This window comes from Haematobia irritans, chromosome 2 (assembly GCF_050003625.1).
Source record: "Haematobia irritans isolate KBUSLIRL chromosome 2, ASM5000362v1, whole genome shotgun sequence".
Classification (NCBI taxonomy): domain Eukaryota; kingdom Metazoa; phylum Arthropoda; class Insecta; order Diptera; family Muscidae; genus Haematobia; species Haematobia irritans.
Genome location: NC_134398.1, coordinates 81,159,824 through 81,178,115, shown reverse-complemented (window position 1 = coordinate 81,178,115; position 18,292 = coordinate 81,159,824). Strand labels below are relative to the sequence as shown.

Sequence of the window (18,292 nt, the reverse complement as noted above, 5' to 3'; positions counted from 1 at the left end):
CAAAACCAAAACAAATATCACAAACATTCAAACTGATAATAGTTCACGGTTACGGTTACGGTAACTTTGATTTTGTGTCTCCTTGTGTCGCACCTTTCATTGAAAACTTTGCTTAGCTCTACTACCACCTACCCACAAATGGATCTGAATGAGTAGAAACATTTTTCTTAGAGACAATTGATATAAGAAACACACGTGCATTATACACACACACACACACCCACATATATATGTGTATTCATGGAAATACTTATTATTAATTTTTTAAAATAATTAATAATATTACTTCTCACTACCAAATAATTAAGATCAAGAAGAACAAAAAGAAAACCTGTGAACACTATCTTGATAACGCCTTGGTAGAACAAACCTCCGCTTCTATTCCGCAACACAAATCGGTTGGGTTGTGCGGTCCCAAACAAAAACTACCAACTAATTGTTTAACAATTAACTCTGACAATATTTATTCAAGGTTAATTTAACAAAATTTAACATAAAAATTCTGTGATTTTTTTTATTTCGAAACTCAATTGTTGTTTATAGTTTTGTCGATTATTGTTTTTGTTTGTTTAACTTTTACTTTTAAGTTGTTATATAACATTTTGGTTATTGTTTAGAAAAGGGGGAAAAAACACATACAAAAAACCCTTGTACATATAAAAAGGTATTTTTCTGTAATTATTGTTATACTCTGTAGTAAACTTTCTCATTTTTTGTATCATTGTAATATTTGTTTGCCTTATACTTAAGAATTAGCACTAAGAGATATAGCATCGTTCGTTCGTTGTTTTGAATCTGTTTTTCCTTTGCTATCATCACAAATTAAAGCCGCTGCTGCAAATATGAATACATTTATGCCGCCATATGGTTATGGTTAGTATGATTTTATTTTTTTTTCCAGAATCTTTAAAAATATTTTTACAATATTCTATTGTGTAATACTTCGTTGCTTCTATATAAAACTGAATCATTGAGTAAACTGATTTCAAAGATTTTGTCTTTACAATAATGAGTTTGCTATTGTTTCGTAGCCAGAGAAGCGGGGAATTGCACTATGAATGCATTTAGGACGCAATTCTCTTTTAAATTTGAGTTTGTATTTTGAGAATACGCATTGACGTAGCTACACCCTCAAAAAAATCGCTTCTCTAACATATGTTCCAAACATATTTTGCAGGAAGCACATATATTATTGGATATGTTTGTTTTATGTGAGCATATTATATGTTTGGAAGCATTTAGAGTCCAAAAATAGTATATGTTTGGAAGAATTCCCCAAAGAAGATTGTGCTCATTCCCTCACATAATTTTCACTACCACGAAATTTTTGAGTTCTTCGCATCTTTTTCTGTAATACAAATATGCTGTTTTTTCTTTCAAATGTCTATTCTCTTGGTTCCGAATGTCTATTCTCTTTATTCCGAATACTCCTTCTAACATTCAAATTAAATAATATTTAGACTTAAGCATATTAAATTTTTGGCCTTATCATGAAACAGTTTTCCGAATCAACATACAATCGGTTTCACAGAAATTGCTCTCATTTCATTCTCTCGCTGTGTTATGTTGATACTTTTTAATCAACCCTCCCGGTTTCCATCTCTATTTCTTTCTCTATACTAAGCAGTCCATCTCTCTCTGTCGCTCTCTGAATAAAGTATCACAACATATGTATGTTTACTCGAAATTTGTAAATGTATATATGTTTACATTCACACATATTATTTTTATGAAACATTCATGCCCCAAACATAATATATTCTAACATATTAACATATGTGTCCCAAACATTTTGTGTTAGTTTAGGAAAATTACATGTTTGCACTTAAATATATTGTGTTTAAAAATTGTGCCCGAAACACATTTTGTTTATATCGGAACATATGAAAAACATATTTTTCTAACAGTGTAGGGGGTGCTGAAAATTTCAAGATCGCTTATGGTGTTTTCGTTTGGGAAAAAAGTGTTGCATACAAATGGTACAACATTTTGTGGTGTTACCACAGTGTTGCCGAAACCCCTTGCAATGACAACACGGTGCACCGTTTAAGGCCGGTACTCCGTTTGTTGGTGCGAAAAAAGTTCCACTCAATCATTGTTTCGCGTTGAAAAATGATAGTGTTGACAATATATTTTGAAAAAAAAAAAAGCCATTTTGGAACTTTTTCGCGTTTATTTCATCGAAACAACATCGCAAAATGTCACGAAATGATTACATATACATAGGCAACTAGTGGCTCGATTTACACACATACACGCATACATAATAATTAAATTGAAAAAGAAGAAGCAGAAGTTATTTTACAAATAAAGGCCGGTACTATGTTCATTCTTGCGAAAAATTTTTATGGAAACCATTATTTCGCACATAGAAAGCGGCGTTTTTTAGGTAGCTTGGAGCGCTATTTTACAGGGAGCGATATTGGATTAAGTTGGTGGTTGTTGCTTGTTTTTACAAAATAACATTTTATTTTTCCTTGGGCAATTGATCTGCTATTCCTTTGATCCTTTGTATAGTTTCGGAACAAAAATATGGTCCGTGTTTGATTTATAAACCCGCACAAATAGTTTTTAATAAATAAATTATTTCTTAATTCACATTGCAAATGGCGCCGTGTTATAAACGTCAGTTTTTCAACACGAAAAAACAAAGTATCACAAATGGAAAAAATTTCGCAAATTTTTCGCATTTTTTGGTTTTGTGTGGAGTTTCAACGCGAAAACCGAACAGAGTACCGGCCTTAACTTTGGATTTAAAAAATCTAATTTTACAATGCTTTACAATTTTATTTTTTGGACATTGCAATTAATTCTTGTGATTCCATTCATTGCTACCCCTGTACTATACATGTTGGTTAAAGTTATAATGCTTGGTTGGTTGAAGTCAATTGCTGTACTCCTTTTGTTAACATTTTGTTTTGTGTTTGTTATCCCGATGCCCAGTACAAATGAAACGATTGTAAAATATAATTCACCAAATAAAGCTTTTATTTTGTTAACATTTGTGATTAAATTTCATGTTTTATACATTATTTATGTTCTACAAGCTGCTAGATGTTGGTTGCTAGTTTATTACGGAAATACAACTCCATGTTATACTTTGTTTTCTCAATCGATCAGATTACATTTTTAAATAATAATCCGATCCACTTTTGCATTATAAATTCACCAAAATCAGTTTAATAAATAAATTATTTCTTAATTCACATTGCAAATGGCGCCATGTTATGAAAATACTGACTGATCGATTTACGTCAGTTTTTCAACACGAAAAAAAAACAAAGTATCACAAATGGAAAAAATTTCGCTAGTTTTTCGCATTTTTTGGTTTTGTATGGAGTTTCAACGTGAAAACCGAACAGAGTACCGGCCTTTACGTGTGAAAACGAACAAAAAAGGTTCAACACTGATATAAAATTAAAACAAAAGAAATTTGGCGGAAATATTTCGATTAACACCCAAATTTTTCTTGAACTAAGGCAAATTGTTAAAACTTTTGATTTTATATATTTTTAATGATCTTACTTCTACTTCAGAGTACAAATTAATTACATCCTCAACAAAGTTTTTAACTCGCCGTTGGTCATTTCGTCCAAGCAATGATGTTGTAACTTCTTCATCGTAGTCAGAAGAACTACTCTCCAATAGCGCATCTACAATGGTGTTGGCAAAAAAAAAAAAACATTTGTTTTTGGCATTTTGCTATTATATTAAAAATATTAATATCGAATTTTGTTGTCGCGGCACTAAACAATTAATATGCTTCTTCTTGGCAAATTAATCAGCTGTGTTGAAGAAATTGAAAAGCAACCACAATACACGCGTCACTCACTTTCTTTTGTATTTGCAACAATGCTATTATTTAGGTCGAAGAATAAAAGCGTCTTCAACATCTGATTGATGGTTACACTATCTGCACCGTAGACCAGCTACGGTGTAAAATGGGTTGCACTTTTGTTCTTGCGATGGGTAACAACTCGTCAATCGAACGTGCACATTTTGGGTAGGCTGCACTGAATTTTCCAATCGAACAAATGTTTTTGATTTAGGGGGGTAAGGTGTAAAATATGCAACATATTTTTTACCAATCGAAATCACCATTACTTAACAAGGAAAAAAATAGGACATGTTTTTTTCAAAAATAGGACGGACAAGTTTTTCAACACTTTATTTTAAAGACGTTTTTTACTGGAAACATAGCATAATTTCTACTGGAAGTCGAGTCTGAATTTGGAAAATAAAGTTGTCGTTAACTCGTTATTAACCCTAAACAGCTTATCTACGTTTTTAGTTTTTCGCTCTCCCTCATGAAAATGAGTACCGAAAATGTGATTTTTTTGTTACACAAAAAATAAAAGTTTAGCCAAAAACGTGTTTAAATGATAAGAATTTGTATATAGAATCGGTGTAAGTACAAAAATTCACAAATTTTGTCCACGTGATGACAAACAGACGTATGTTTAGCTTATCCGTGACTTTCAGTAGGGTTAAAGAAAATATTTAAGGTTAAGGCCAGACTAGCGTTAGAATGCATTAAAAATAAAAAAATTATAAAAAATTTTCATTTAGCAAAACCGGAGATCCAAAGATCCTTTACTACTGTTAAATACACTTCATTTCATTTAGATACAGTGCCACACATAAGTATTCACACAGCAACCTAAACCACATAGTGCTCATTTGGTTGGTACAGTGTTGATGGGGTAATATAGGTACAAATAAAACAAAAAATTAGTCCAGTCATTGTCTAGACTGATTGATGCTGTTATCAAACAAAAAGGAATGCCCAAATATACTAAATGTACTAAAAAACTATTTTAGAACGAACTGTGTCAATACTTTTGTTTCTAACAAAATGTGACTCTTTTTAATTTTTTTTTTATAATTTAAATATTGAAAGACCAAAACTTTTTCTAAAATAAAATAAAAGTAATCTGGATTCTTATGGAATTAAAATAGCTTCATATCACTTTTAAAATGTTGCTTTTGAACAAAATTGTTTGGTGTGCCAATACTTATGTGCGTCACTGTACATATTTTTAATGACAAAGGTGTCACTTTAATTTAGATTGTAATTTTGTTCACAACTTCCATTTCCGCATGTACAAAAAAAAAAAAACAAATAATAATAGATGAGATCGTTACAGTTCGATTACAGAAATATAAATGTCTAAAGGTGGTTACAATTTTCGAATTTTCCACCAAAACTCAAAATAAATGTGCAAAAAAAAGAACTAAATAAAGACATTTATATTTTTATCAAATCTTGTCAAAACTTGAATTTTCTAAAGGTTGAGTTACACAACACATTGCGTTAATCCGTGCGTTGGTGGAAGGGTTGATATTTTTCAGTTTGAAGCACTCTAACAAAACTGTTGATTTAAAATTCAACTCTTCAATCAACGGACGCATTAACGCATGGTATGTAACTCAACCTTAACTTCCAACACATTAACTGCGTAACGTTTTGACTTTTAATTATTTGTTTAAAAAATAAAGTAGATAAACATTTTTCTATCCTCTCCCCATTTAAATCCAATAATGTTGTTATTCCAACAATATTTTTGAAGTCCTGCAGAGTTTTTTTTTATCTACTGTTTTATTATCGTATCGATATGCAGCCACCCTAATGTATCTTTGTTTACATATGACATTGGTGTCATGTTCAACTGGAAACTTAAAGCTAAAGCCAGTATGTAAATTACAGAATGTCAATGAAAGCCAGACCCGCCCTGCCCCCTCTTCAGTTCGATCATAGAATTCTCATTTCACTTTTGATTTGATTACAGCTGTGACAGCTATTCGAAATGCCACTGTATACTTCTCCCTGACAAATAAATAACCGGTTATGTATTTGCTTGCACTAGAAAAAATTACGATAAGAATTGTTGATCTGGCAACAACATTACCAATGAAGGTCAGATGGATTAAGCATCTTCTTGAGTAAATCTTCTAAGAATTGCCTTTCTAAAGTTTGAAAATATGCTTTAAAATATATCCTTTAGTGAGATTTGAGTTGAATTTTGAGAGATATAAGTGGAACAAAACTGTGGTTTAAAGTGGGGATATTAACGTCGACCAATCGATTTTTTAACCCTTCTGTGCGTGATGAGGTCCCGCTGGACCTTTTTGATTTTTATTCATACATAACTTTATCTTTTATATGAATTTCAGCTTGATGGTTTATGACTTCTTGTGTTTTAAGTTGAAAACTTTAAATTTTTATGTGATTGAATCATTAAATCGGTTTTTATAGGTATTTGAAAAAGTTTAGTGCGATTCTGCGTGATGAGGTCCAATGGGACCTATTACTAATTACATTAGTGGTTTTAGCACAGTTTAAAGAGCAGTGTAAAGATATTGCGATTTTCGTATTTGGAACAATTAATAACACTAACATCCTTTCAGAAAATACCGTTATTTGGAAGAATTTGTCATTTTTGAAGTTTCCATTGGTTTCGTTACTTGGTAGTACATAATTTTATGTCTTCCGTTGATATATCCAATATAGTGAGAGTAAAAGTGCAAAAAAAGTTATTTGAACTTCATGGAAATCGGAATTTGGAATTTGGCAAGATGTGCCTCAATTTGGACCAAGTTTGAAACAACCACTGTGCACATAATACTGCGAGCAAAACGAACTCCACTAAAAAAAATCGTATTGTTTTTCCTTCAAAAATCCAGTTTGTTAAGAACATTCAACTACAAAAACAATATATTGTTGCTTGGTACGTATAAGGATACTTATAGGTACCACGCCTGCGTCAAACATCAGGGCCACTAGTATACTAATCAAAAATTTTAACATTATCTGTATCCTATTAAAAATTAAATAAAACTCTACACAGAAAAAAATATCACCAAAATATTTCCAATTAAAAAGTTAATTGAAGTTGAAAATTTTTTCAATTAATAAATTAATTTATACAATTAACTTTTTAATCATGATAGAAACATTAAGTTAATTAAGTCAATGATTGAAAATTTTAAAATTTGTAATTAAAAAATTAATTGATACAATTAACTTTTTAATCTAATTCGGAAGACTAATTAAATTGTATTTCAAACAATCATTTGTTAATCCAAATAAAAACTCTAAGCCAATTCAGAAAGTAATTAAAAATAGTTACCTTTTTTAATTAATAAATTAATCGAGTTTTGCAATCAACATCAATTAAATTTTTAATTGAATCAATTAAAAAATTAATTGAAATTTGCTGAAAAAATCAATTAATTTTTTAATCAAGAATTTTTTCTATGCCCAATTAAAACTGTGATTGATACTATCATTTTCGTGATTGAAGACATTTCAATTAAAAAATTAATTGGATCAATTAATTTGGTGATTGAATCAGAAAAAATTTTTTTTGTGTGTATATTTACAACCAAATGTTTATATATGCAATTTGTGCATTATAGAAGAGTCCACCTACAGTAAATGATCGAAAAATATCGTAGGGATAACCTCTCTACCATCCTTTTTTTATTGTAGGTCCCACGGGACCTCATCACGCTGGTATCGCTTCCATTCACACAAAAAATTTTTTTTCTGATTCAATCACGAAATTACTTGGTCCAATTAATTTTTTAATTGAAATGTCTTCAATCACGCAAATGATAGTATCAATCACAGTTTTAATTGGGCATAGAAAAAAATCTTGATTAAAAAATTAATTGATTTCATTACCAAATTTCAATTAATTTTTTAATTGATTCAATTAAAAATTTAATTGATGTTGATTGCAAAACTCAATTAATTTATTAATTAAAAAAGGTAACTATTTTCAATTACCTTTTGAATTGGCTTAGAATTTTTATTTGGATTAACAATTGATTGTTTGAAAAAAATTTAATTAAAAATTTTAAAAAATGTTAATCACTTTTTTAGTTGACTTAGTCTCCCGAATTTGATTAAAAGTTTATTGTATCAATTAACTTTTTAATTCAAAATTTTAAAATTTTCAATCATTGACTTAATTAACTTAATGTTTCCATCTTGATTAAAAAGTTAATTGTACCAATTAATTTATTAATTGAAAAAATTTCAACTTCAATTAACTTTTTAATTGGAAATATTTTGGTGATATTTTTTTCTGTGTTGTTATCACATACACAAGGGTTAACAAAAAAAAATCGCATAGCCGACTATGAATTATTCAAAGGAATGTGAGTGATGTTTTATGCGTATAACTCATCGAGTAATTTAAGTAGCGAAGTCGCACAGACAGTTATTTTCTAATTCAATCAAGAAATTAATTGATCCAATTTAGCTTTTAATTAAAATTGATTCAATCAAGAAAATGATAGTACCAACACAAAATTTTTTAAAATAAACACATTTGATTAAATAATGAATTGATTAATCGGCACTTTCAATTGATGTTTTTATTGGTTCAATTAAACATTTAATTGATGTTGGACGCAAGACTCAATTAATTTTTTAATTGAGGCAATCAATTATTTATTGCGTTATTATTTATTTATTTATAATTATTTATATGAGTTTATAGCATTTATTAGTATTTTAATTAAAAATGTTAAAATGCTCATTTCTATATAATTGGAAATGTTTTTGGTGAACATTTTTTCAGTGTAAAAGGCAGACTTCTTCACTATTTTAAAACGTAAAAAATCGATTTTTGCATTGGTCGAGGTCGACTTTTTGTTTCACTTTCCAATCCTTAGGTTTAGTAAGTAACTTTTAACTGATATTTAAAATGATTTGATTAAACAATCTTTAAAAGGAGGCGGCAACAGGCAAAATTGAAAAGTTGACTTTACCAAATATTAAAAATGTCGAAAGTTCGCAGTTCGACAAAGAGGTAATAAACGCATTATACCGAAAGTGATTAAACGCGTTTAATTTATTAAATTTTAATAAATTCTCTGGCCTCGGTATTCCAACTAAAACTTGTTTTATTTATTTTTTTAATGCATTTTTATCTATTTCCATTTCGAATATTCTCTGTCTATGTAAATAGACGAGTATGGACTGCTTCATGCATTTGTCTACTTTTGAAATACGCATTTTGTTATTGCAATTGGGCCAATGCATTGGAGTGATAACCTTTTGGTCTCGATTTCTGCTAAGGCTCTTCCCATTATCCCCAACACCCCTCCTTCTATCTCATCTCATTCGCAATCTTAGACTCAGTTTCAACTTGAAGCACAATTAAATACGCTATACAAATTCATATTTCTTTGTAATCTTTTGTTGCTGAGGTCGTTGGGATACTGCTTTTTTCGTTTATTTTATTTAAACTAACACAATGGAAAGCAAATTGTGATAGGTCCGCTATGCGTTTAAAATTCTCCATTGTTGCAAATAGAGATTTAAAAGGCTATATACATGTCTAAAAGAAATTGCAAAACATTGGAACTTAGAACATAACTTCATTGCCAAAATGGGTTGAATACTCCGAGTCTAAAATAACGGGCTGTGCCACTAATTCTAACCTAATTATAGACTTATAGATATTTATTTGTTTAAAATGTACAAACTTTTTATTTACTGGTATTGTTAGTTCTCATCTTCTTAATTGGTAAAGAGTACAGTGAACGAATAGTTTTCTTAGAAGATCAACGAAATTTTCTCGCGTAAATAATAATGATAATGACTCCAATTAAAACTTTATTGATCCAATTAAATTTTTATTTGTGTTAATTAGTGTTGATCAGTAAGATTGAGTATGTTTAGAAGTTCAATTACTATTGAAATTGAGCAAATATGTTTTTCTGTGGGAGGAAGATTTTTTGTCTAAAATTTCTTTTGGAAGCGAAATTCTTCGTCTGAAAATGAGAATGGGGTAAAATTTTGTTTGTATAAAGTTTGATTTCCTGTTGGCTGACTTAAAAGCATCTGAAATTAAAAAAAAAAATCGATTTGCAATTTCTTTAACATTTTGGTTAAAGCACAGTTAATTGTAGTAGAAGTTAACAAAGTTTGAACTTAGATAAGTTAATCTGTTCGCCATAAATCTATAAATTGACCGTTTGAAACAATAGCTAGTTTACACGGCGAAGGTAATGCGTGTCTAGCAGAGATCAAAGTTGTATCATCTTCAGAATAAATAGTAACTCTTTTTTTATTTGAAGTATTAATAATAATATTTCTTTTTAACGATTCTCGATTCTCAGACAAGTTTATAATACCATAAAGTTGTAAGTTGTACACGGACGAAAAAGTCTTTTATATGTTTCGGTGTAAAAATTGTATGTTTGGAACTCAACTTTTTAGTACATTATTGTTAAGTGCAAATATTCATAAACTGGTATAACATGAGATTTTGGGACATAACATTTTTTAAATATAATATGTGCGGATGCAAACATGTATTAATTTAGAAAATGCCTAAGGTGAAATTCATACTTTATAATATAAAAAATTATAACACAGAACACATGATAGATTTGAATTTGAAGTTTGTAAAAACACAAAAAATTATAGCATACATTGATTCGTAATTTTTTCTTTGTTCTTATCGAATACAAATATAATTTTATAATTTATTCATTTCATTTATTTAAGTTTAGATGTAAGTTTGTTTTCTACTTCGTCGTACATATTTACATATTCACATTTTAAATTTTCACACATCTATAAAATTTTACTTATTTGAACTTCATCTCCTGCCCAGCAAAAAGTCTCATTACCCGGTAATTTTGTATGTAAGCCTATTTAAAAATTAATAACCACTTGGCATCGCTCCGGATTACATTTACATACGCATGTCCTAGGAGGAAAGTATTTCTCCCCAGGCATACTTTCGGCCATGAAATAAGTAGTGCTCTTAAAGCATATAATCACCTAATATGTAATCACTTATTCGTAGATACACCAAAGCTTGCAAAATAACAGGTTGGCTGATAAGTCCCCGGTCTAACAAAGAAAAACACATTTTTTTTGTCAAAATTCGTTTTTATTATTCAACATAGTTCCCTTCAAGAGCGATACAACGATTATAACGACCTTCCAATTTTTTGATACCATTTTGGTAATACTCCTTCAGTTTTGCTCAAAATAGGCCTCAGTTTCGGCGATCACCTCTTCATTGCAGCCCTGCGAGCATCCTTTTGAGGTCTGAGAACAAGAAAAAGTCGCTGGAGGCCAGATCTGGAGAATACGGTGGGTGGGGAAGCAATTAGAAGCTCAATTCTTGAATTTTTGCCATCGTTCTCAATGACTTGTGGCACGGTGCGTTGTCTTGGTGGAATAACACTTTTTTCTTCTTCATTTGGGGCCGTTTTGCCGCGATTTCGACCTTCAAACGCTCCAATAACGCCATATAATAGTCACTGTTGATGGTTTTTCCCTTCTCAAGATAATCGATAAAAATTATTCCATGCGCATCCCAAAAAACAGAGGCCATTACTTTGCCAGCGGACTTTTGAGTCTTTCCACGCTTCGGAGACGGTTCACCGGTCGCTCTCCACTCAGCCGACTGTCGATTGGACTCAGGAGTGTAGTGATGGAGCCATGTTTCATCCATTGTCACATATCGACGGAAAAACTCGGGTGCATTACGAGTTAACAGCTGCAAACACCGCTCAGAATCATCAACACGTTGTTTTTGGTCAAATGTGAGCTCGCGCGGCACCCATTTTGCACAGAGCTTCCGCATATCCAAATATTGATGAATGATATGACCAACACGTTCCTTTGATATCTTTAAGGCCTCTGCTATCTCGATCAACTTCATTTTACGGTCATTCAAAATCATTTTGTGGATTTTTTTGATGTTTTCGTCGGTAACCACCTCTTTCTGGCGTCCACTGCGTTCACCGTCGTCCGTGCTCATTTCACCACGCTTGTATTTTGCATACCAATCAATTATTGTTGATTTCCCTGGGGCAGAGTCCGGAAACTCATTATCAAGCCAAGTTTTTGCTTCCACCGTATTTTTTCCCTTCAGAAAACAGTATTTTTTCAAAACACGAAATTCCTTGTTTCCATTTTTTTCACAATAACAAAAGTTGCTTCACAAAAGACGCTCTATCTCACAAACTAATTGACTTACAGACGTCAAATTTTGACACGAATCATTTGAAGGTTGGTACTTGTTTTTGGTCAAATGTGAGCTCGCGCGGCACCCGTTTTGCACAAAGCTTCCGCATATCCAAATATTGATGAATGATATGACCAACACGTTCCTTTGATATCTTTAAGGCCTCTGCTATCTCGATCAACTTCATTTTACGGTCATTCAAAATCATTTTGTGTTTTTTTTTGATGTTTTCGTCGGTAACCACCTCTTTCGGGCGTCCACTGCGTTCACCGTCGTCCGTGCTCATTTCACTACGCTTGTATTTTGCATACCAATCAATTATTGTTGATTTCCCTGGGGCAGAGTCCGGAAACTCATTATCAAGCCAAGTTTTTGCTTCCACCGTATTTTTTCCCTTCAGAAAACAGTATTTTTTCAAAACACGAAATTCCTTGTTTCCATTTTTTTCACAATAACAAAAGTTGCTTCACAAAAGACGCTCTATCTCACAAACTAATTGACTTACAGACGTGAAATTTTGACACGAATCATTTGAAGGTTGGTACTATATAAAAATAATATGCATTTAATACTAGGGACGCCATCTATGTGTCAGACCGGGGACTTATCAGCCAACCTGTTAGCCACGTATTGTCTCAGGCAACCAAATCTCGAAAATATTGGCTTCTATCGCCGATTACAATGGATCAAAATATGGCGAGTAATGCTGTAATAGGAGCACTACTTGAATAGAAACGAATATTCTATAAATAAACAAAAAATCTAATAAATCATCTAAATAAGATTACACGCAAATTAATTTCACACTTAAAATAGAAGTAAATGTAGGTTGTTTAAGGGAGTTGTATTCGCGAATTACGTTATAATATATCCAATAGCCAATTCTCATTAGGTTCGAAATCTACTAAAATTGGATTTTAAGTCCCTTTTTTATAACGCAAATGGCATTTGAAATCTAGTTTAAGTGCATTTTGGAAGTGTAATGTGAATGCGGTATAAGAAAGCATTTATTTAAAACATAATATGATAATGGCATTAATTTAAAGCACAATTATTATGAAATATTTGTGATAGAAATTTCTTAACGGAAAAATGTTTAGAATTGCCGTTACATTACATATTCTTTTTGATTTTTTTAAGTAAATGCTCAATTATGTGAATAATTATACCTAATGGTACCAACATTTATTCTATTTTATTAAGTCATTAACAGCCAACTGCCTAAAAATTTGAGAATAACAATTCGAAAATGACCGAGAACTAGTTATTTTATCATTACAAGTTAGTCATTATAACTCACCGCAATGTAATGCAACGAGTAATGACAGCTTTACTCCTGTTAATGCTAATAGTAATGAGATGTGGTTACCTAGTTTGGGTTTGGGTGAATTACAACATGTCACAATCTGGAAACGAAGAAAGATTAGCTTCGGGTAATCCCTGCCTTCAGGAAAATATACTCAATAATTGTACATGCCAATCGAATATCGAAGTCGGTGCTGATGCATTTCGACAACAAACTACAATATGTTTGAACAATATAAACAATATTTTGTTTGAACCAATCCTAAAAATATATATGGCTCCATAGTCTGATCGGAACGTTGATCAGAATTCTATTAAGGAGAAATTCTGATTCAATTTTTGGTTGAATAATATAGATAACAAAAGTCCTCCTAATTGACAATGAGGGTAATCTTATAATATTCAGTCTATATTCGTATGACGGGAGTGAGCTGTGGTTCCACCCACGCCCGCAAAGACAGAATAGAAGGAATTGCTTTTGGACAGATTCAAGTATCTGTCATTCTTAAAAATGTCATATAGGGGTCTCACACTACGGAACCGTATTCCAAGTTTGGTCTTACGAATGACGTGTATAAAGTTTTCATGACTAAGTGATAGTTGAATTCTTTGATGCGCCGTTTCATGAAGCCAAGTGCAGTGTAAGCTTTACTAACTACCATTTGAATATTCTTACGAAAGTTCAGGCGTTGATCCATAAGTAAACCTGATCTATATAGGAATCTACAGCTTCTAGTTCGTTAGATCCAAAAAAAAAAAAAAAACAAAAAAAAAAAAACAAATAATTAGTATTGAGAGGAGTTCCTATTGAAAATCGCATTAATTTACACTTAGATTTGTTTAAGTCCATCAAACTAACATCACACAATTTATAAAAGTCGTCGAGATCAGCTTGAAGATAGCATTTTTCGTCTTAATCAGAAAATCATCGGAAAATCTTTACGTTGTCCGCGAACATTCTGAAGCTAAGTCTATTTCTGTATATCATCAATTTACATTCAGAAGCCTTTTCATTGTAGTAACTTTAAAAGAAGGTCACATACGAGGGCGGTTCGGAAACTTCTTAGCCTATCAATGAAAGAGAATAGTTAGTTTTTCAAAAATACCCTTAGTCCAACGCTTTTCTGGCAATTCTATCCCTTGATTAAAATAGTTTTCCTCAAGGCCTTCAAAATAGTGGTTTACAACTGTAATTGCATCTTCATTTGAGGTAAAACGCTTGCCAGCAAAGAATTTTTAGATTTGGGAACAAGTAAAAGTCACTGGGAGCTAAATCAGGAGAATAAGGTGGGTGGTGAACTCGTACTTTAATTCGTTGATTTTAGCCATTGTTAAAACACTCTTGTGCGCTGGTGCGTTGTCTTGATGAAAAATTATTTTTTTGTGTTATAACCCAGGACGTTTTTCTCGAATTTGTACATTTAATTGATCCAAAAGGTTACAATAGTACTCTGAATTTATTGTTTTACCCTTTTGCAGATAGTCAATAAATAAAATACCTTTGAAATCCCAAAAAACCGTTGCCATAACCTTACCAGCCGATTGAATTGTTTTTTGCCTTCTTTGGGGCACAGCTTCAGTCCATTGTTTGAATTGTTCTTTTGTCTCTGGAGTATAGTGGTGGATCCATGTCTCATCAACATTTATGAGACGACGCTTAAAATCCATTTTATTTCGCTTAAAACGATCCAAACAAGCTTGAGAAATGTTCATTCTTATGCGTTTTTGAGCGACTGTTAACAAATGCGGCACCCATCTTGCAGAAAGCTTTATCATCTGTAGTTCTTCATGCAAAATTAAATGGACTCGATCATTTGAGATGCCCATGATATTAGCAATTTCACGCACTTTTACTCGTCGATCATTTAATACCATATCTTGCACTTTGGCTACAATTTCTGCTGTTGTTGCTGTTTTTGGACGTCCACTACGTGGTTCATCTTCAATGCTTGTACGGCCACGTTTAAATTCAGCAACCCAATTTTTTACTGTTGCATATGAAGGAGCACTTTCACCTATCACATTCACCATATCATTACGAATTTCTTGTCCCGATAAACCTTTTTTGTAAATATTTAACGACAGAACGCATTTCTAATTTTTCCATTGTAAAAAACTTGCGGATGCGTCTTTTTTGAACACCTGTTTCTATATGAAGGAACTGCCAGATCGAAACAAAATTTAACATGTGTTCATAACAGAGATGGAAGTTTCCAAAACACTTAACTTTTTTCTGTTTATATTGCGCTTTTTGTGCTAGGCTAAGAAGTTTCCGAACTGCCCTCGTATATGAAATTTTCGACATTCATGTGGTGAACAGTAGTAGCTATCGCCGATGTTATGATTGCACAAACAGGATATCAAGCATCTCCAATATGGAGATTCAGCTACAGAAAAATTTAAGACATTTTTACCATTATTATGCTAAGTATTATTTTAACCAACTCGCTTTTAAATGTAAGTTTTGTGTTCTAATATTAAGATACAAATCTCAATTTGTTATTTTTTTTTATTTTTAAAGCAAAGCCCTTCTTGAATGAGTTTACTACAGCCTGACTACAATTTCTAACTTGACTTTAAGTACAAATTATGTCATGTATCAACTCATAAATATCTGAAAAATAAACACTTGACATTTTCATTGATACTCAGTACTTAATCAAAATTTTGGAATCCGATGCATTCACAATCGGAATTTTTAGCCGCTTTACTGAAAATTTCGTTAAATAGTTAGCATGCATGCAGCTCTTTTGTATTGTAGAGTTATTCTCATATATTTCGATACACATCAAAAACGCATTGTTTAAGATTTTGTTTGTTTACAGTTCAATTTACTGGTACCCAGAATCAACACGCATTGGTATTTATTTGATTCACAAAATTCACATATTATCACGCTGTTCGGTTTTACTCAAATATTTAAATACGTTGTTGGCAAACAAACACGCTAATCTTTGTCTTACAATAGTTTTGCATTTCTACTAGGGATGTAACCATGACTTTTTTGGCGAGTTATAAACTCACCACTCGCGTTTAAAGACTTTTTAATTGGTTTTAGTTTTAGTTTAATTGGTTTTATTTTTAATGAATATTTCTATGTTTTTCTTTTTCTAGAAAACTTTTATTCGCCAACACCATTATTGGATAGCTCTATCGATAGTACCATCAGCAACCCATTGCAGGCTGTTAAAGTTCTTGCTGAAATCAATCATTTTGGATTTGCAAATCAAAATTCATCAGTTGTTTTGACACAACTAACACCACCATGTTCACCACCTCAGACGGCTGTACCATCGCCATTGGAAGCAATATCTCCACCATTGGATACTGTGACCACTACATGTGAACAAGTAAGTTTTAAATGATTAAATTTTTAAAAGACGTATAGGTGCAATCAATATTTTGATCAATTGATCAATCAATATAATCTCTCTATGTTAGGTTCTAAGACAGTTGTAGGTTTGTTCTCGATCTCCCAAGAGAAACTTGAAAGGGAGACATAGAAATACATGTAGACAGATACTCCTTTCCAATATTACTTTTCTATAATTTCAAATATTTATCCCTTCAACTCAAAAAACTAGTGTTGAAAACTCTATCCTTTGAAGTTCATTTCTCTTTAACCAGTTCAAGTTCATGTCCGGGTATTTTTTAGTTCACGAATAACGAATTCAATGACTTAATTGCACGTAACGTGACTATCGTAGAACGCATTTATACTGGGTTTGTAGGAAAACAGTTTGGTTTGGTATATGCCAGCTGCTACAGAGACCCTTCAATTGTTTTATCGAAGCCCACACGTCCGTGGTTCAAATGTTTGCCTTTCTTTGAACTTTGTCTAAAATCATGACGAATATGGGTATTGACTTTTTCAGAAACGATTTAGCAAAATAGAAATAAAATAAGTTAGGTTAGTTTAGGTTAGGTGGCAGCCCGATGTATCAGGCTCACTTAGACTATTCAGTCCATTGTGATACCACATTGGTGAACTTCTCTCTTATCACTGAGTGCTGCCCGATTCCATGTTAAGCTTAATGATAAAGGACCTCCTTTTTATAGCCGAGTCCGAACGGCGTTCCACATTGCAGTGAAACCACTTAGAGAAGCTTTGAAACCCTCAGGAATGTCACCAGCATTACTGAGGTGGGATAATCCACCGCTGAAAAACTTTTTGGTGTTCGGTCGAAGCAGGAATCGAACCCACGACCTTGTGTGTGCAAGGCGGGCATGCTTACCATTGCACCACGGTGGCTCCCTAAAATAAGATAATTAAACTAAATTAAATAAATGAACACAGACAAATTATTCACGAAAATTTTTCCAATTAAAGTCTTAATTTAGTTTTAAAAAATATTCAATTAAAAAATTAATTGATTCAACAAATTTTTTATTTGAATCATTCATTTTTTAATGGATCAATTAATTTTCTAATTGACTTTAAATTAATTTTTAATTGGTACTATAATTTCTGTGAATGAAGATAATTCAATTAAAAATTAATTGGATCAATTAAATTCGTGATTGTGTGAATAAGTAATTATTGCTACGACGATAGGGTAATTATAGTAACTATAGGGTTTGGTTACAACTACTTAGATTTCGACATGGTACAAGTAATTTATAGGGTAGTCATAAGTCGCAAGTGGTCAGTAAAATATCAAAACATATATAAGTTAATATTAGTTTTTAAATTAGTTGTAGTTGTAAAAGTAGTTGTAGTTTAACATTATTCTGAGCTATTGTTGTATTGTTGATGTTATTCTTGAGCAAGAGGGGTTTCCTTATAACAATTACATGTACAATGGATGTGGGCTGAAAAATTGGCCTACTCTATTTTTTATTATTTATTTTTTATACCCACCACCATAGAATGGTGATGGGGGTATAATAAGTTTGTCATTCAGTGTGTAACACATCGAAATATCGATTTCCGGCTATATAAAGTATACATATTCTTGATCAGAGAGAAATGCTAAGACGAG

The 18,292-nt window shown here is 31.8% G+C and overlaps 1 protein-coding gene and 1 long non-coding RNA gene across 2 annotated transcripts in view; one reads left to right on the top strand and one right to left on the bottom strand.

Annotated features, from left to right (window-relative positions):
- LOC142225611 (uncharacterized) overlaps positions 1-6,551 on the bottom strand; it is a 318,712-nt gene extending 312,161 nt beyond the window's left edge. The window contains exon 1 of the long non-coding RNA XR_012719340.1: positions 6,399-6,551. This is a non-coding gene — a long non-coding RNA (uncharacterized LOC142225611). The remainder of the gene's footprint in view (positions 1-6,398) is intronic.
- crc (bZIP transcription factor crc) overlaps positions 1-18,292 on the top strand; it is a 102,307-nt gene that overhangs the window by 70,111 nt on the left and 13,904 nt on the right. The window contains exon 4 of the mRNA XM_075295414.1: positions 16,425-16,660. Coding sequence (XP_075151529.1) covers positions 16,425-16,660 — 236 coding nt within the window. The remainder of the gene's footprint in view (positions 1-16,424; positions 16,661-18,292) is intronic.